The sequence below is a fragment of the Gouania willdenowi genome, chromosome 11 (genome assembly GCF_900634775.1).
Source record: "Gouania willdenowi chromosome 11, fGouWil2.1, whole genome shotgun sequence".
In the NCBI taxonomy this organism is placed as follows: domain Eukaryota; kingdom Metazoa; phylum Chordata; class Actinopteri; order Blenniiformes; family Gobiesocidae; genus Gouania; species Gouania willdenowi.
In genome coordinates, this window is record NC_041054.1 from 1,760,666 (window position 1) to 1,780,750 (window position 20,085).

General features: G+C 35.7%; 2 protein-coding genes across 9 annotated transcripts; both read right to left on the bottom strand.

Moving 5' to 3' along the window:
* Nucleotides 1-18: 18 nt before the first annotated feature.
* Nucleotides 19-3,708, bottom strand: LOC114472267 (zinc finger protein 706). The gene is made up of 4 exons (XM_028461466.1): nt 3,611-3,708; nt 2,180-2,330; nt 1,128-1,248; nt 19-423 (listed from the first exon to the last, which is right to left on the bottom strand). Exons 2-3 carry the CDS (start codon nt 2,312-2,314, stop codon nt 1,153-1,155), a joined length of 231 nt encoding a protein of 76 aa, XP_028317267.1. The 5' UTR covers nt 2,315-2,330; nt 3,611-3,708; the 3' UTR covers nt 19-423; nt 1,128-1,152.
* A 1,658-nt stretch (nt 3,709-5,366) lies between these two features.
* On the bottom strand, nt 5,367-19,158 carry LOC114472369 (glycogen synthase kinase-3 beta-like). Of its 8 annotated transcripts, none has more exons than XR_003675081.1 (12): nt 18,798-19,154; nt 15,692-15,777; nt 13,795-13,896; nt 13,564-13,647; nt 12,823-12,933; nt 12,622-12,752; nt 11,142-11,346; nt 10,904-11,044; nt 9,894-10,080; nt 9,402-9,496; nt 7,628-7,729; nt 5,367-7,481 (listed from the first exon to the last, which is right to left on the bottom strand). XR_003675081.1 is itself a non-coding variant. In XM_028461620.1 (12 exons), the coding sequence occupies exons 1-11, from the start codon at nt 18,967-18,969 to the stop codon at nt 7,668-7,670; spliced, it is 1,359 nt and encodes a 452-aa protein (XP_028317421.1). In that variant the 5' UTR covers nt 18,970-19,155; the 3' UTR covers nt 5,367-7,481; nt 7,637-7,667. The 8 variants fall into 8 exon arrangements, 7 of the variants coding, with proteins under 7 accessions (XP_028317421.1, XP_028317420.1, XP_028317418.1 ...); XM_028461620.1 differs by having other exon boundaries at nt 7,637-7,729; nt 9,419-9,496; nt 18,798-19,155; XM_028461619.1 differs by having other exon boundaries at nt 9,419-9,496; nt 18,798-19,155.
* Between the last annotated feature and the right edge of the window lie 927 nt (nt 19,159-20,085).

The window sequence follows — 20,085 nt, forward strand, 5'->3', positions numbered from 1 at the left end:
ATGTAAGTGGAGACAATCAGTCGTTGAATTTGTTTTTATTGAAATTGGTCCAAAATAAAGCACAAAAAAGCAAATGTGTTAAGTTTGTGTTTGATTAAGAAAGGAATATTAGCCGTAAAATGAATTAAAATGCACTTTGTCATGAGATTATGTTAAAAAAAAAGGTTAAAACATAGAAGCTGAGTATTTCTAATCCTCCAGGGGGCGCTGTGTTGACAGCTGAGTGAAAAACCTGTCATTACTTTAGTTCTCATTTTGTTTTAGTGTTAACGTTAAATCCTGCTGGTCCATTCATTACAAACAATAAATACAAGAGTGGGCTGCCCCATTGTTCTCACACACTCCTTCCTACTGTGCATCATCACCACAGGCTCCAGTGTTGGTCATCATCTTTCTGCTGATCACTTGGTGTTTGCTGCGTATCTGAAAATCAGATCATTTACAAACATTAGGTGATGTTTGTAACACCTCAAAATGGCGGAAAGACATCAGCGTTTCCCGCACTTTTTTCACAATGATTTTTCAAAAACGTTTCCAGAAATATTTCACCAAATTTCCATGACTTAGTTCTGAAGCACTAAGATTTTTTTTGCGTATGTATTTCCTGGTTTTTAGCGTGCTGAAGTATGCAACGCTTTCACTTTTGAGATAACGTTTAACATCTTTGTGGTTTAACATATCCATTCCAAACAGTTAAAATATTCCATGAATTTTCACTATTGGAAAATCAATTCTAAAAATTTTTCATGTATTTCATAACCATGAGGACAATGTTTGATGACAACGCAGTAATACAAGAAAAGGTCTGATTACAGTGAGGGATCAAAATGCAAAAATATTGGATTTTGTTTTTTTTAGATAAGGAAAGACTTTAAAAACTAGTGGAAATATGATGAACTCAAACTCACTACTGTTATATTACTGGACAGAAATCTTGTTAAAACTGAATCAACTTTATTGGCCATGTAGCGTATGTTATACACACGAGGAATTTGACTTGGTGAACTGAATGCTGGGAAATTTAGTTTTTAGGCCATTCTACAATGTGCTGAAAAAACCCATATCAGGATACAGTCTAAAGCACATAAGCAGCAGTTTACAGTGTTTGGGAAAATGTCACTACACACCAGCTTTAGGTCCATTGCAGAGCGTCTACACCTGAACGTCCACCAGCTCTGCAGGCATCGGAGACTTGGGATGTTTGCTTTCAAAATGCTGCTTGAATGTTTTGGGGTCAGGCATTTGGGTCTTTGGAACAAGCAAACGACATGTTAGAGAAATTAACTTTTTATTCAGCACAAAAATGATCCTTTCTATGTTTGATTTTAAAGAAACTATTCCCAAACGTGTGCTTTTTACAATGTAGTATGAAAAATGTATTTTTCTTTAACTCACAGACCAATGACTGTTTCATTTGTGACCACACACGTTGATTTAACTACAACCTTTATTTACTGGTTTAAACGTTAATATCAAAGTTTAGGAGATGCTCCAAGTTTCCACAATCACAGAAATGGTCATTTCAAATAAAATCAAGCAACAACTGCAAAATTACCAACAATATATGACGGACTAAACCTGTGGTTCGCAACCTTTTTTTGGTCATGACCCCAAAGACATTTTTTTTTACTGTATTAGAAATACAGAGTTGCCAGTATTAGTAACAGGTTGTGTCAGCTCAGATATTTTTACGTTTTATATATATATATATTATTACTTTTAACTAGATTTATTTTTGACAAAATGAAAGAATATAATACAGTCGTTAAATATTGTGTGCTGTTTTAATTTGTAAAAGAATAATAATTAAAAATATAAATTTTTTATTCAGTTTTTTTTTTTTTTTTTAAATCAATTACTAGACATTACAGGCGACACCACATGGGGTCCCAACCCCAAGGTTGAAAAACACTGGACTAAACTCTGACCAACATATTTTAGGAAAACCAGACCATTTTTCACCGTAAAATGTGTGGCCTGAAAGGTATCATCTTTAGTAAACGGACAGACGTCAAAGGTAAATAAATATGATATTGATGACACTAGTTAACTTTATTAATCGTATTAAGCATGTTTGACATGATTTAAAGAAGTTTAACAGCCTGTAATGACATCTGATTGGGAAAAGACGATAAAAGGGAAGTTTTTTTTAAAAGTGAAAACACAAGCGTCTGCTCACCATGCAGACGGGGCAGGTGTGAACCAGCGCCGCCTTGGCCGCGCTCTTCTGGTCGGCGCCCTGACCTTTCTTCTTCTCCGCTGCCTTCTTGGCCGCCTTCTGTTGGGATTGAATCTTCTGCTGCCCACGAGCCATGACCCTCAGCTTCCTCCTGCACACACACAGTGTTTGAGTCATCGTCACAAGTACAGAAAAATGAAACGCAGATTGCATCGACCAAGAAGTGTATAACAGTTAAAGAATAGTTACTCATTTTAGTTAAAAAAAATATAGTGCAGACGAGGGCAACTGGACATAATCTGTCCAATTATGTGCCCTTCCCCCAAGTAAACAAACAAAAAAACAACAAAAATACATCCAATGAGATAAAAACACACAAAAGCCCAACAAATAAAAACAATGGTCAAAAATATACAGTACATGACAACAAACACACACTAAAACCTTTGCTCTCTACTGTATTAATGGTCAGACAAAAAATATTTCAAGAAACACACAAAATGACAAAAATACACAATAAAAGAAAAAGATACAAAAAAAAAAAATCCATATAAAAAACAAAAAGACGACTAAAACACATCAAAAAACAAAAATGACAAAAACAAACCTTTCTTCTCTCCTGTATTACTGGTTAAACACACAAATAAATTCAGGAAACACAAAATGACAACAGAAATAAACACAATGTGAGAAACACATACAAAAAAAAGACTAAAACACAAAAGGTCAACAAAAACAACACTGAAAATATACAGTACATGACAAAAAACCTTTGTTCTCTCCTGTATTCAATGATCAGAAACACACAATTATTCAACACATGAAAAACATACACAACAACTTTATTTGTTGTTACCCGTGTTAAAGCTAATAATAGTCATTATTCTAATAATGACATGAATATTGATAATGTGACTCAGATAAATCACATTTTGTGGCTCACTCTGTGATTAAATATGTATGTAATAAACTGATAAACATAAAAATATAGGAAAAATAAAATGAAGTTTTAGGGTTACGGCTTTTCCAGGTTTAGGTACATATTAAAATAACTAAACTAACTTTATTTAAAATCGAAATTGGTGGATTAGATACATTACTTTTTCGCAGTTTGAAAATTCAAGTAATAATGAACATAGATTTATTCATTAATTGGGCGCCAGACAGTCCAACAAAACCACCTATATATGCAAAAGCTACAGAGTTAACCACAATCCATTTGTTTGGATTTAAAACATCTAAACAGTCACAAGTTAAACCGGTTACCGGGTGAACCGGAACACCGGCGCCGCCTTGCTAACGACGTTAGCTCACAGCAAAACGTTACATTACTGAGGTTTTCAACAGCACAACCGTGAATATGAAACATAATACTTCCACCCGGTTAAATGTAATTTAACGGATGGATTCTTCGTGTTTTGTCGGGTTTACCTTCAGGTTTCACTCCGTCTGTGCTCCTTTTGTCGGCTTGTTTTTAAACTGAAGGAAAACACTTCCGGCGGAAGTGATTAAATCACAACCGTAGCACGAGCAGCCCCCATAGGAAGCAGCCGGAACTACAACTAATGACCAGCACCAAAAGAAAAAACATCTATAAGCGATTAAATCAATCACTGTTAGTGGTTATTAACATTCAAATGTTGAGTTTTAACTTAATTTACAACATTAAAACAAAGCAATATTTTTTTTAAAAGTTGATTACTGTAATAATAAAACCCAAATGTGATATATGGAAAAAAATAAAAAAGTTCTTTAAATCTAAATTTTACATAAACACAAAAAACCACATCTTTTTTTTTTTTTTTTAAAGGTATTGATCTATTTTAAGGAAAAAACATAATTTGACTATAATTCTAATTAGTCAGTTAACACTTAATGGTAGTTGTTTTTTCTGTTCCACATATGGGCATCAATCTAATTTAGTTCTGCTCCCAAAAAAAAAATAAACACAAAATGATTCCAAAAAAAAAAAAAAAAAAAGCTAAAAGTACAAAAAACAATAACACAAATGAAATCCAAAATACATTACAAACACACAAAATGACTACAAATAACCCCAAAAAATATACAAAATGAAAATAAAAATACACAAGATGACTAAAAAAACTTGCAAAATAACTCTATAAAATATGCAGAACAAAAAAATGTACAAAAAAATGACTTTAAAAACACACATCAATAAAAAAAACAAGTGACAAAATACAAATGACAACAAAAATGGTAGAAAAACACAAAACAACAAAAACCCTTTGTTATTTACTTAAAATATAAGTTTTACCAGCCCTAAGAACATTTTATGGATACAATTCTGTAAAAAAATGTAGTAATGAGAAAAACAGAGTGAACACTTTCATTACACTTTATTACAGTAAATGAGTTCATATCATACACACACTGAACAGACAGCTTGGTGGTTTCCTCTCTCCTCCTCCAGGAATAACTCAACTTACACTAAACAGTAAAACAAAACAAACTCACAGCTTATTGTGTGGGGGGGGGGGGGGGGGGAAACGTGCATTTTATAAATACACACACACGCACACACCTGAACATTAGCAGCTTTAAAAACGCTCACTTTAAATAGCAGCTGGACGTCATATCATATTAAAATCCTTCTCTGACCCGTAAATTATCAAGGTTCTGTTCCAAAATGGAGCAAACTTTGACAAACTGCAGCTATACACCTCACCCCTCGAGGAATTTTGAAAACCCAACGTGAAGAGTTCAAATATTTTCATCAAAATGTCGAAAAAATGTAATTTTTTTTATCATATTTATATTTTTCCACCTATTAACCCTTTTCCTCTTAAACATACCCTAATTGTGATTATGGGGCAGAACTTTCAGTGTGATAATAGTTAACACAACGTAAGGTCGTGTTCACAATTTAATTTGTGACTTTTGGTAACGCTTATTTCTTAATTATAAATCATTTCATGAATTTAAAAAACCGACACATGGGGAAGTAAAGTGAGTGTATTGCTTAAATTGGTAATTTTGTTCACGAAAAAGGAATTGATTAATGAATTAATAAACACATAAAACTATATTGATACTTTCATTATCCAATTAAATCCAATTTATTGAAACTTTTGAAAGCATTTTTTCTTTAAAATAGATGAAACTCCCCCATTATGTTGTTGGTTTTCTTATTTTACCAAAATCATGATTTTCACCCAAATCTGTGATTTGATGATATTAAATATTTCAGTCTATGCAGCTTTTCTGTTGTTACAGTTAAAAAAAGTGACGCTATATTACTGATTGCTCACTTGTTGCATTGTGGGTTTTTTTTTTCTCTCCCCACTAATGTTTTTATAGGATTTTAATAAGTTATTTGGTTAACAATGCATCCGTTTTTTAACTAAGTGCAATGTTAATTTGACTATTAAGTTTTTATTTGCTGTTTTAAGTGAGAAAAGGTCAATAAAATCAATAATGTTCAGATAAAAAGAATCAAATCTGTTTGTATATTTAGAAACCTTTACCTTCATCAGTTTGATTGATGTAAATACAATTATTTTTTTCAAAATGCAGCCAATCTTTTGCTTTATATTTTTTTCAACTGTAGCATTAATTTAGTTGACTAAAATTAGATCAGATTAGCTAAAACAGTCCTAATGACTGCATTTGGACTAAAAATTGCTGTAAAAATGATATTCAGGTGTTTTATGGTAGAAGATTAAATGGTCTCCCAAAATGTGACGTACAGTTTCAAGTCTTAAAAACCTTTATTAGCATCGTTTGTGTTGAATTTAGAGTAAATATTTGTTAATGTGTCAGATTGGATGTTTCAGGTACCATTTATTTTGGAACAGAACCGTGAACGTTTAACGCTGACGGACGGAAACGTAGTTCAGAGGGAGGAGGAGAGAGATCGTCACACATGAGGAGGAGGAAGAAGGGGGTGTGTCTCCTTTTTTCTCTTGCATTATTTACACTTTGCGTCGGGAAAAACAAACGTATGTACAAAAAAAATACAGAGGCCGCAGGATGCAAGGATCTCTGTCATTAAAATAAAAAAAGAACAAAATGTGGGTGATATTTACAGGGTTTTTTTGATCTCGTCTTCAGGCGATTTCACAGCTTTTTTTCATCGCCGCAGGAAGTCCGCAGCTCGGGAGTGTGAGGACGTCGCCCGAAGATGAGATCGGACGCCGAAGGACGTGGGAAAAAATAAGCTCTGTGAGCGACATCAGCGTGATTTTAAAACACAGCAGCAGAAACAGCAGATGGAGGGACAGAGTATCCAACTCACTACCACAAGCCTCGACTTTAGTTCAGCTAAGAGTCATCTAAACCAATCAGAATGCAGCTTTTCCATCGTCATCATCACACAAACACTCGTCACCGAAATACGTTTTTTTTTTTTTGTCCTTTTGAAACGACTAAAACATCTGAAGCAGACTTCTAAATCAAAACACACAGACGCCAAAAACGATTCACTGCCTAATGCTCGTATTTTACTCATTTACATTAAGCTTCAGCTGTAATTTGACACCTGCCTCCATCGTGGCGTGAATAAATGTGTCATTTGGTTTGTCTGCTTTCCATGTTAGTTGCCGTTAGTTTTTTTAAGCTTCATCTGTTGAAGAATGTTGTCTATTTACTATTGTTTTAATGGAAAATTAATCCAAACAGCAGTTTACGCCATAGCTTTAGCTAGTTTTTAATATATAAATACTAAGAAAAGATGCTTCCCATGAACACCTAAAGTGAAACATTGGATCACGTTTTTTCCTTTAATGCAGGTCTTTTAAAAACGAACTCACACTTCTCTCTGTGTTAAAGAGCTTTGAAAACCTTCAAATTTGTTGATTAACTCAAATAAAACATGATTAATTACCCAAAATGCTCAATTTTCCAGATTATTAATAAGTCAAACGACAATGATAAGAGTCGATTGTAAATTCTGGAAGGTGAAAATATAAAAAAATTGGTTTGTTGTTAGTTAAATTAAAATAGAATAATTTTAGATGTTTGTTAAATATCTGTTTTTGATTAGCAGGAATGAGGACAAATTGTGAATTTTCAAAAATAAAAGTACTAAAATGTTTTGTAAAACGTCTTTTTTTTTCAAGTTAAAAATGGTGAAACGTCAGGTCATTGAACGCCTCATGGACGTGATCACAGTGGAGAGAAAGCATTCATGCGTCATAAATCTGAGATTAAATGTTCAAACCTTTGATTAACGTCTTCAGATCAATGACGAGGCTCAGTTTTACTTTTCTTCAGGCAGCCTGCAAGACGACCCCTCCGTACCAGCAACATTTAAAAACTAAAAATGTATATATAAAATAATCTGGAATGACATCAAAAAAAAAACAAAAAAAAAAACTTCAGAGTTGTGTGATCACACGATGATTTCAACGAGTCAAATAAATAAATAAACACTAAATCTAACAAAAGTAGAATAAAAAAAGTCTCTTTAGAGAGGACCAGCCCCACTTAGTGAACCTTCCAGTGTGTGTGTGGCTGAGGTGCTGCTTCAGATGCTGTTCAGAGATCCAAGAACTGAGCTGTGCTGAGACGAGTCTGAGGCGGAACCATCTGAAGAAAAAAAAAAAATGAAAACAACAGTGAGACAGGAAGTTATTAATGCACAAAAACAACTACACGCCACAATATCCTGTGTTGTGCTGCTACCTGGTGTCCAATATCTAATATTATGCAGCATTTTTATTTTATTTTAAAGGAGACATATCATGCTAAATCCACTTTTTTATTGTATATTTAGAGTGCTTAGAAGTACAGAAAAAATCAAATTAATCTCTTCAGGTGCTCCGTATATATCTTTATATTCTGTTTTGCTCATATTTTTCAATATGTTTCGATTTTTCTATTCTCTATTACGTTTTTTGAACTATTACATCACAGTATTTGCAGCGGAACTGCCAAATTAGTACATCAACTCCAGGTCCAACACTTCGAGCAATCCGCTATTTTTATTTCTCGCTTTTATTTTGTAGTCCAAGCTGGATGTAGTAACCGACACGCTTCATTACACCGTCTCCCAGCATCAGAACCTTTTCAAAGTGCCTGGTTGAGTTTTATTTTTCACGGAAATGTACCCACATCTGTGGGTAAGGTCATTTTTGTGTGCGCAAAGCACTTCAATGATGACTGCTTCTGCAACCTCCGCCAGTATAAAGAAGGATTTGCCGAAAGACTTTGTCTGATTGAGGGTTCAATTCCTTCTATCTTTGGAGACAATAAACAGAGCACTTCGGTAAGCTGTAAATAACGCTAAAAAGTGTGATAAGACGTCCCTGTCATTGTTTTGTTAGCATTAGCAGTTGCACCGTCTTCAGACTTCATATGTTAGCGCTGTGTGCTCGTTTTAGATCCTTGATGATATGGCCTACGTGATTTAATTTAAGTCTAAAGTTTTCATTAGTCATTTCATTTTGACGTTTTTGTCTTTGAAAAGACTGTATTAAAATGCATTTCGTGACGTTAGCTTGGCGCTAGCGTTAGCTCGGTGCTTGTGTTAGCTCACTTGTTAGGGTTCTGCAGGTTCATCATCTTCATTTTCATCTCGCTCCGCTGGGTCAGACTCTGGCTCGAACATGTAAGGCTGGATGAACAAGTCTTCTGTTGTTGACATTTTGTAAATAACCTCTGAATAAAAAGTTTATGCGCCGCTACATAGCCGTATCTCTTCTATCAAACTACAAAAATGGCCGAGCAGGGTGGAGTTGAACCGAGTGTCACCTGAAGAGGGGGGCGGGGTATGAAGTGTCTCATTTGCATTTAAAGAGACCGCACCAAAACGAGTTGCTCTCAAAAGCACATCAGAAATGGGGTAGAAAAGGGGCCTGTGGAGCTATAATAATGAGGAATTCAGACCCAAGCATTGCAGTTCCACTTTATATAGACCACAACTGTATGATTTATATGTAAAAAGGAAGGATTTAAAACCATGATATGTCCCCTTTAAGGCCTTGGACAACTAAATGCATTCTGTATTCCTCTGTTAGAAAACCTTTATTTCCATATAAAACATGCATAAAGTCAAAATGATGGTCCATTGTTCAATGAATCTGTGATAACCACATTTATATATTCATATGAATAATAGCCACTGTTATCCAGCAAGTGTATTATTATTTGGACCATAGTATATAGTATAATCATTTTAAAAAAAACACACCTTTTTTTAATGTACATGAACCCGTCCTATTAGCACACATTAGATGAGGTTTAAAGTATAGAGACTTGCTTGTTGTGTTATCCCACCGTGGGCGGAAGCAGCAGGGAGTGAGCGGGCGTGGGGAGGGATGAGGGTGGAGTTCAGCTGAGGCTGGATGGACAGCTCTGCAGAGACAACGCAGAAATAATCAACCATCAGATAACGATGTTACACCATTAGTGAGAACAGTCAAGTTAATAAACACCAAAAACACCATGTCAAACAACTGTAATCTATACTTTCATTTTCTCAAATATAAATCTAGTTTAAATAATAAAAAAAAAAAAAAAATTAAGATATTGCAATTTTCCTCAATTCTTAATTTCCCCAAATTAAACTAAAATTAGTCACAAAATCAAGGACATTTAAGTGAAAAACCTGCAGATATTTGATGATATCCGTCACCTATTGCTCAGACATTGTCGGTGCTTTACATACTTTACACATTATTAAATTACTCCATATTTGGCCCTTGAACTAAAATGAGTTTGACATACACTTGGTAACTGCGGCGTTGGGTACCTGTGCTGCTGAAGTTGAAGAGCATGGGCAGGTCTCGGCCGCTGGGCAGACGAGTGTGAGGCTGACGCAGCTCATCGAAGAAAGCGTGTGAACAGGCCTCTAAAGCAGAGAGACGAGAGGCCGGGGTGTACTCCAGCAGACGGGAGCAGAGAGCGATGGCCTCTGGAGGAGTGCGAGGTTTGAATACCTGAGGAGCACAAAGACGTCACAAAGTCTTCTGCAGCAATCAGAGCGCAGCACGCTGTTCACCAGATACCCTAACCCAGTGGTTCTCAACCTTTTCAGCCCGGGACCCCCAAAATAAAGGTGCAAGAAAGACCAGGGACCCCAACTGTACCTGAAGGTGGTTGAACATGGACATGAACATTCAAAAAAAGTGACCGAAAAGGTGGTGAAATGGGATTTTAAAAAACACCAAAAATGGTTCAAAGTTGCAAATTAGAATGGCCAAAAACAGATGGAAAAAGTGTTCAGTGTCATGACTGGGTTAATTTTAATAGTAGGAACAACTAATTTAAATTGGCAAATAATGGGCATGACGAATCATGAATGTGGTTAAATTGGCAAAAAAATCTGCATGAATTAAGGTGAAAAGAGTTTAAAAGTGACAATAATGGGTCAACAAATGTCACAGGAGGTGGGAAAAGTCATGTTAAGGTTTTATAAGTGCTGAGTTGCAGAAAAGGTATTGAAATTTGAAGGAGAAGTGGCAGAAATGGGAGTAATGTAGCAAAAATGCATTAAAAGGAGCAAAAAAATGGCAAGAAAAAGTTACTGAAATAAATTAAAATATGGCAAGTTTGGTGTAGTTGCAGAAAAGGGGGAATTTAAGCACAAATGGGCTGAAACTGTTAAAAAAAATATTCTTAGTTTCTTGAAGGCATCTGGCGACCCCCTCCCAGTGTCTCCTGACCCAAAGGTTGAGAACCCCTGCCCTAACCCTTTGTTTCCATCCGGGTGCATTAAAAGTGCTCTGTGAGTAAAGTTTTGTATGTTTGCTAAAGACTTGCCAGTGGTGTTGCTGTAGTTGTTTTTCCTTGTGTGTGTCTGTTCACCTTGGTCCATGGATGCGCTTTAATTTGTGGGAACTTAAACTCTGTGTAGTTTGGATTCATCTCTCGGATTTGTTCCCTCGTCGGAGTCCCTAAAACCTGAAAACAGACGTATGAAGAGCGGGAGGTTTTCATCTCCACCCTCAGGGGCTCTGCATTAAAAATAAACAAACCGATGTTGAGGAGAGACACTCACCTTGATGATCTCCACCAACTGGTCAACGCCGCTGTCTCCAGGGAATATGGGTTGTCCCAGCAGCAGCTCAGCCAGCACGCAGCCTGCTGACCAGATGTCGATGTTTGCCGTGTAGTCGGTGGCTCCAAAAATCAGCTCCGGAGCTCGATAGTAGCGAGAGCAGATGTACGACACATTGGGCTCCCCACGGACAAGCTGCTTGGCACTGAAGACAAGACCAGGGAATAAAATGCTGCTATTACAATTCAGTGTTCAATTACAACTCAATTATGATTACACTTCTTGATCTTGACGAAGGCAGACTCTTCCTGCCTTATCTGCCCTGTAGCTGCTTGTTTTTTCTTGTGCTTTCATTTGTCAGAATCTAACAGGAGCCTCTCTCTACATCTCTATCCAAAAACTGAAATTATGGAATTGATCAGCTGGTCTCTCAATGCAAACGACCAAATTTTTTTGACAAAAAGAACGGGCAAAGGTCAGCCCACCTGTCCAGACGGGACATGTTTGTTGCAGGATACACGATGGACTCTTGGGATAAGTGGCGGGTCGTGTGTCTGTCCATCCTTTCGGTTGAGGACGTGGAAGACGTTTACATGATTGGACAAAAATGTTAGCAGGCATGCTGCTGATTGGAACTGGCAGTTTTCTGACCTATCGCAAAGTCTAGATTACGTTGGCAGCTGTTTTGGGAAGGCTGCCAGTCATTTCTGATGGATGGGGGAGGGCTCTTAACACTCAGACTCGTGTGATGAATTAACGCGAGAGTAAGCAGGATGCTACTTTGGAATGTCTATGCGAAATTGAATCCAGCTTGGAGAAGTTAAATGCTAAGCTTTTGAGTTAAGGTCACCTTATTGGATTTACTGCTGGAGACCAGAACTCATTCTAACAGAATTGTGTTTAGCCTGACCAAAAACAAATCGCTTATCATCATTGGCTCCCCTCACAAGCCAGCCGTCCAAAGCTGGTTCTTCTATTCTCCAGGATGTTTGTGTAGAAATGAAGCTCCATCCCCCTTCTCCTCCTCCTCCTCTTCCCCCATTGCCACCTGGAAACTTTGTCCCCTTCCCCTTAAATTGGTCTCTGTTTTCTCTTTACAGACAAACAGTTCTGTCTAAAAATATAATGAATTAGGAACTCCAGAACATTTGAATATGCTCCTGATAAAAGGGAAATAGGAAGCTTTCAATTCAACAATTATAAACTCTAAAACAAAAACTTACAAGTAAAAACTGAAAGGTTTGACATTATAAAAATGGCCAAATTGATTTAATCCATTTATTTACTATATTATGAATTTATTATAATAATAACTTTTAAAGAAAATACACTTTTGTGAGAGAAAAAAATGAGACAAAGATAAAGTAACCCAGTCATTCTGATTCTGAATTTTTCTTAACAATTAATTGTTAAATGTCAGAGTTTCACACTTAATCACAGTGAGAACCAGCTAAACTTCACATTTCTTCACAAAACTCACCTGCCAAAGTCACACAGCTTCAGGACGGCTGTTTCGGGGTCCACCAGCAGGTTCTGAGGTTTGATGTCTCTGTGACAAACGCCCTGTGAATGGATGTATGCCAGACTGCGAAACAGCTGGTACATGTACACCTGAGGAGACAACACACCTGCTGAGCTCTGGAAGGAGGAGGAGGAGGAGGAGGAAGGGAAATAAACTGACCTTCACATATATGATGGGAATAATGCTCTTGGCCTTGTTAAAATGCCTGGCAACCCTGTAGACAGTTTCAGGGACAAAGTCCAGCACCAGGTTGAGGTACACTTCATCTTTCTGCAAAAAGAGGAAAGATAAATACACACTTGTTTGCTCCTTTTTTGATGTCATTGTGTATATTTTCCTGTCTTTTTTGTGTTTTTATTTGCTAATGTTCTGTGTTTATTTTTATTTAGAGTGTTTCCGTATAGTTTTGTCATCAGTTTGTATATTCTCTCATTTTGCGCATTGTTGTTTAGAATATTTCCTGTTATTTTTTTCGTCGCCTTGTGTGTTTTCTGTGTTATTTTGTCCACACTTCAATCAATCAAACTTTATTCATATTGCACCTTTCTTACAAATTCAATTGTAAATCAAAATGCTTCACAGAAATTTGCTTATGTGATTGACAAAATTTAAAAATGATATAAAGGTTTAGAGACTAATGCACACAGAAGTAATTTAATAAAATAATTAAAAAGATGATAAAATAAGAAAGAGTCAGAAATAAAAGCATTAAATATGAAACACTGAAATTCTAAAGCACTACATAAAAGCCAAACTGAATAGATAGGTTTTTGGCTTGCATTTAAAAACGTGCTTGTCGTCATTTTGTGTAATTTTCTGTAATGATTTTGTAAATATATAACACTTTACTGGAGCTGAGGGAACTGTATGTTTCTGACAGCTGATGTGTTTCCTTCAAACCTTTTCTCCGCTGGAGTAAAAGAAGTAACGCAGTCGCACAATGTTGCAGTGGTCTAGTTTCCTCATGATCTGCAGCTCTCGATTCTGCAGGACAAAGACATAAAATGAGAATATTTAGAAAGATACATGAACTAAACTGAAGTACAATGACAGGAGAATGTTGCAGAGCACTTTTGTGACTAAGTGCTTTTAGTTTCAAATGCAAAGGATGATAAAATGCACTTAAATTACCTTAAACCTTTTGTCCTGCAGAACCTTCTTAATGGCCACCATCTCCTGGCTGTCGATGAGCCGAGCTTGGTACACGACACCGAACGAGCCATTCCCAATAACCTGCAGATTTCCACAAAAAGAGAAACATTCAGAGTCCAAACTGAAGAATTCAATCAGGGAAGAATTATTAGACTTGCACTACGGAGGAATTATGGATTAGAGCGAGAGCGGCCAAGAGGAAATTAATTTATTTAAAGAAAATTATTTTTGTTATTTGGCTTAGAGATGCAAAAAAAATGTGTCTGGAGGGGGTTTTCTCTTGTTATTATAGCAACCATCAGCTTTACTGTAAAGACGAGGTGACGTTACTTAAGGACTGTTAGAATTTAACTCCGCCATTGTTCAAAAACTGTTGCCTAGCAACAGCTAAGGGAATCAACGTATGTGCATCATATCCTGTCCAAAATGGCGGGTCTTTATAGTTTGTGCCCTAAGGTAAAAAATCGTTCTAAAAAGTCCTTTTAAAGTGCATATTTTTTGTTTATTAGTAATACATTAAAAACATTTTTGTTATATACATTTCCACTACAGGTACCTTTTAATAAAATAAATAAATAAACAGCTCGATTAGGTCCATACACTTTATTATCCATTACACAATAATAAAATCCTGATGTACATAAAAAGTGAAGTGAACAGATCACTGCTGAAGTGTTTTTGTTTTGTAAACATTAACAAGTGCACCCCATTTTGGTATAAAAAAATTTTAACAACCCCAGAGACATTTTTTTTCTTCTTCTCTAGTTGTTTTTTGGTTAAGTTTGTGATATTGTGTTACAAGCAGTGTTGGGAATGTTACTTTAAAAAAGTAATTAGTTATAGTTACTCACTACTTGTTCAAAAAAGTAACTGCGTTAGTAACTAAATTACTCTATAATAAAAGTAACTCATTACCAACAAATAACTATTTGCGTTACTATTAAAACATTTTTAAAAAAATAAATAAAGTTGCTATATGTCAAAAAATTCACATTTTTTAGATGCGTGCTTCATTAAATTTGAGTTGCTTACAACAGATGTGGACAAAGTCTTCACTCCTGGATATAATGAACACTTCACATACACGTTCTTGCCTTTGACCACAATTAATTTAAAGTAGTGTTTGTATCGTCACCTTAAAAATGTCAACTTTTCATTAGACTGCTCCACGCTCGCCATCTCTGCTGCTTCATCCAATCTGCTGTGTGTGTGTGTGTGTGTGTGTGTCGCGGGTGCTGGCACGTCGCCTTAGCCAATCATAATCGCTCACCTTGTTTTTAACCCGCCTCCTCTTGCTGGCACATGTGTAAAAACACTGGCTCTGATTGGCTACCATGAAACATGACGCAGCCTAAGCCAATCATAATCGCTCACCTTGTTTTTAACCCACCTCCTCACAACAGTCGAGTCAGAAGCCAGGGTTGCTTTCGGATAACATTTTATTTAATCAATGCATGTAACGCACCGCATTTAACGTTCAGTAACGATACCGGCGTTGTATCGGCGTAAAAAGTAATTAGTTACCTAACGCCGTTACTTTAAACGCCGTTATTCCAAACACTGGTTACAAGTAGCCTGGATTAGTGCACAAAGTGAGAAGAGACGCCAGGTTTATTTGAACTGAATTTATATTTGAGAAGGTGAAAGTATAGAATACAGTTTTTTGGGATTGTGTGTGGTGTTTTAAAATGAAAAAAATAAATAACAAATTAATCAGTATTTTTTTTTGGTTACTTACTATACATTTCAGGTGACTCCTAAGTTAAAAAACACTGCCTTAACTTCTTTGATGGTTTCTTGTATTTAAAACCTTTGATAAACAAACAATGGCGTCACTGAGGATGGTTTTAGTGATTTTCTCAACTTTCCGTCTCACCTTGATGTCAGTGTAGGAGACTTCTTGTGGACGGTCCGGTCCCTGACCTGGAGTAGCCACCACTGTCGTCACCTTTCCAATGTCTCCTGAAAATCAAGGAGAAACCGGTTCATCATGAGATGTAGTAAAAACAATCAGAAACATTCTCATTAATAACAATACAATATGGGCAAAGGGCATGCCCACTATTCAGAAATACCACAATTAAACATGCAATCCGGATCTGATGAAGATTAAACTCAGTGGGATGAGTTAGGAACAAACTTGACATATCTTTGAGTCATATTTCACAAAAATCGATCAATTTAATCCAGTGATTAATTGTTATTGAACTTTAGACATTGAGAATGTACTTATAATTACTTTAAGGGGAAAAATAATAGTTGTAATTTTTTTTAACTGAACAGGGATAATTGAAGATGTAATTGAAAAATGTAATTGACACCAACCCTGGTTGGGGCATCCTGATTAATACTACAGCAATGATTGGATCGAACACAATGATTAAACAGAGAAAAGTGATTTATTAGCATAAATAATATGTTGGTGATCCTGTAGCAGGATATTTAAGGATATTAATGCCACGTGTGGTTTATACCGTCGTGTACCCTTTTACTTTAAAAATATTCAAACTCAAGGTTTTTTTTGTTCCCTTTAGGATACGGACACATGTGGATTAAAATTAAATTAGTACGCATTTCACATATTAATGCTAGTACCCAGCAGGTTTTATGTTAATGCGTTCACTGTGCTTAAATGAACTGCACATATTAATGTTAAGGAGCTTAAAGAAATTCAAGTGTATCTTATTAATATGCAGGATTTCCAGGATCTAATCAAGCCATTCAGTCCAGAGGGAGGAACTTTTCATTGTTTCACAGTCACTGGTTTTATGTGATAAACTCCATTAGGAATGAGTGTTCTCTGTGATTAATACAAATTTCATGAAATAATAGAATTTAGGGATTCATCGTCCATCTTTGGTCAATAACTTATTAGCTGATTGTGGTAGCTTTTTTTTAAATTATTCTATAACGAAGAGATTTACCTGATACAATAATAATTTTTAGCTCTTTTTTATTGAACAACACAAATGGACATGACTTTTAAACAGCCATTAGTTAAATAAAGGCCTAATAAGCAATATTGCCTCAATAAACAACCAGGATGTGTAAATAAAAAAATAAAGCTCTCATGAAAAGGACATTTATAATAATTATATTCAAGTTCATAGATCTCGCCCTGCGAGAAATTCCTAGTAAAGTTAAAAAATAAATAAATAAAATTAAAAAAAAGGTAAAAATCGGAATCAAAACAAGAAATCGGAACCGAAATCGTTCCAAATCAAACGTTGCTCAACCCTAATTAAAATACAATGTGCACATTTAAATGAAAGATGCATCAGATTAAGATGTCACTTGATCACATGTCACCTTACAGGACTTTCTAGTAGATGAATGATAGGATGTATTCTGTGAAGAAAAAGAGATTGGCTTAAAAAAAATAAAAGCACTGTATTTTCACCTGCTTTTGTCTGAGCAAATGCCCATGACTCACTAAAAATAGGTTGGTAACCTACTTATGGATCGTAAACAATTGAGTCGGAAACAACTGCACGACACGTAGTGTGAACAACAGTGACAGGAACCAAATCCAACACACAAAAACCCAACCCCTAATCAGAAAAATGGACAAATCCAAGTCTTTTATATAAATATAAAACAATGACAATCTCTTTTTACAAACAGATTTAAATTAGCATTATGGTTAGGCCTTTGATTAGGAGAGACAAAATGAAAGCTGGAATATTGTTGACTTTTCTAAAAGGAATTGGGGTTTTGTATTTTTCTGTTTACGGTTAAAATGTCTGAAAATCATTGGTTAATAATAAATGGGTCAGTTTTTCTCATACCTACTGTTGCTTACTTTCATTTTATTTTTAATTAATATCGCTTGATCGAGTCTTGTAAACATTCCACACTACAAAATAAGTCAAAAAGTACGTATTATTCCTGCGTAAAAATGTGAATTATATTAGTCAGAGTTTGAAAAAAATAATCCCAATTAAAAGAAAAATATAAAACGTCCTATATTTAATAAAAACAGATGCCAATAGTCTCTGCACTATGGCACTACACTACATAAAAAAATAAAACATTACCCGTATTAACAAGAAATAAAAGTATAATTCAGGTCTAGGCAGCTGTTAATGAATATTTCATGGTTATGAAGATTCTGTGTAAACTGGAGTCTTTCTGTGATAAAATGGAACATAATTTTCATGTATTTCTCAATAAATCACCAATTTAATAAATAAATTTAACATCAACTTAAAAAATAACTCAAGATCACAAATTAGCATAGATATGTCTACCATTAAATTCATCGTAAAATCTGCATTGAACTTAAAATAAGTCAAACCGATTGGGCACAAATAAAACGTAATTGACTCTTAGAAAAGATACATAACTGACCGGCGTAGCGAATCTAATGGTGCCATTGTTAGTTAATGATCGACTTCCGATTGAATAAGGTGTAGTTACAGCTTTTGGAAACAATTATAATTTTCAGGTATCCTAAAAATAAAAAAAATTAACCACATTACCCGAATATGTTAACTGAATATTTTCTGTGTACTGCGGTAGTGTTCACATAAGGGACAGAAATAAGTCATTTTTGCCGCTGTGCAGTTACACGATAAAAATCTGGAAGCTAGCGATGACTCAACACTTTAGGTGTAAATAATTACTGTCAAAATCTTGAATCAAAAACATGCTAAACTATGTTTACGTGGATCTTTGTGTACAAATCATGACTTTTCTAGTTCTCAATATATTTTTAAAGACGAAAAAGTAGAGTCGAAACAGACGGAAGTCAACCCCGTTTGATAATGGAAACCAACACATTCGCTACACCCCGTAGCTGTGATACAAAACAAGTGGCTAACATTTAGCACATAGCACGCTAGCAGGTTTAATTAGAAGATGAAAAAGACTTTCCATTGCTCGTATATAATAATGGTTGAAGATAAATCATACATTTATACATCTGTGGTGAAAGCCAGTCCTACTATATCACAATAAACGAGCAGCTAGTTTGGACTTACTGGCAAGCTTCAGATTCGAGCATCCCGACGAGCTGCTGCCGGAGGCCTGTGAGACCCCGGACTTTCCTGTGCTGCTCCCCACGGCAGCGGCAGCCCCGGCGGAGGCAGTAGCTCCTGGAACAACCGGCGGCTCAGCAAACGAGCTGGTCCTGGGCCGCCCGCTGCCGCTCATATCTCTGTGCAGGGCTCAGGGTTGGGTTTTTCCACCGTTTTCACCAAGAATACTGTTTAGTTAACAACACCGGGAAGCGAAAACTGATGGGGAAGCACAGCGAGGAGAGGCACTCCGGTTACCGCCGGTGTCTGCTGGGCTAGTGCTAGACAGCCGGGAACCGACTGCTCGCAATGCAAGCTGGGAGATGGAGTTTCATGTTGCTGCCATTCAGGTTCAATTCTCCGGATGTTACTGATCAAAAGAACTACAAAATACAAATATATACATGAACTTGAAGTAGGCAAATTACCCAGCATGAAATACAAATACAAATAAAATAGAATATAATAATAATAAAAAACAATTAAATAAAATTAGATATAATTTTATAATTGTGTGGGGTTTCTCCAGGTACTCTGGTGTTTAATCATTTCAATTGGAGTCTCAAAATTATACATTAGGGCAGAAGTTCCCAACTGTTTTCGAGCCGTGACCCTCATTTTGAGATCATAAATGTCCTGCAACCTCAGATCTTTTTATACTGCATTTGAACTAGATTTATATTTGAGAAAGTTTAAGTTTAGGGTAGTTATTTGATTTTTATTGTGTGTGATATGTATTTGAAAAATAATAATATATATATATATTTCTTTAAATATTTAATAAAAAATAAAAAAATCCGTTTTAACTATGTTTTTTTCTTTTCTTTTACCAATTACTAGACATTTCAGGTCACCTCATTTTCATTTCATGCGACCCAAGGTTGAAAAACACTGCATGAAGGGGTATTGGTATGTTGTTTGTTGGCAGTTTTCCCCCACAGCTAAACTAAATTAATAATAAGCATCAGTAAATTAAAATAATTGTTGTAACTAACCGATTTAATTAGTAAACAAGTGCAGAAAACATTGCAGACTTTGAAAAGTTATTAACTAAATCAATACCTCTGATTATTCGATGATGATTCAAACATTTTCCATGAATTGGGATTTATCAAATGTGGAGAGTGAGTCCTAAACACAAATCAGTTGTGTACTGCTGTTCTAAATAGAATCTACTATGAGGTAATATTAATTAAAGTACTGTGCTTTGTTGGGAAAATCAAACCACACACACTTGAGTGGCAGCAGCTGA

What these genes read in the sequence shown, in the direction of transcription:
- LOC114472267 (XM_028461466.1), bottom strand. Translation starts at nt 2,314, where the DNA reads ATGGCTCGTGGGCAGCAGAAGATTCAATCCCAACAGAAGGCGGCCAAG. An exon ending in ACACCTGCCCCGTCTGCATG is followed by an intron (nt 1,249 to 2,179) that starts GTGAGCAGACGC and finishes CTTGTTCCAAAG; the next exon opens with ACCCAAATGCCTGACCCCAA.
- LOC114472369 (XM_028461617.1), bottom strand. Translation starts at nt 18,969, where the DNA reads ATGAGCGGCAGCGGGCGGCCCAGGACCAGCTCGTTTGCTGAGCCGCCG. An exon ending in CAACTACAGCAACACCACTG is followed by an intron (nt 10,081 to 10,903) that starts GCAAGTCTTTAG and finishes TGTGCTCCTCAG; the next exon opens with GTATTCAAACCTCGCACTCC. An exon ending in CTTCAACTTCAGCAGCACAG is followed by an intron (nt 9,497 to 9,893) that starts GTACCCAACGCC and finishes TTGTCTCTGCAG; the next exon opens with AGCTGTCCATCCAGCCTCAG.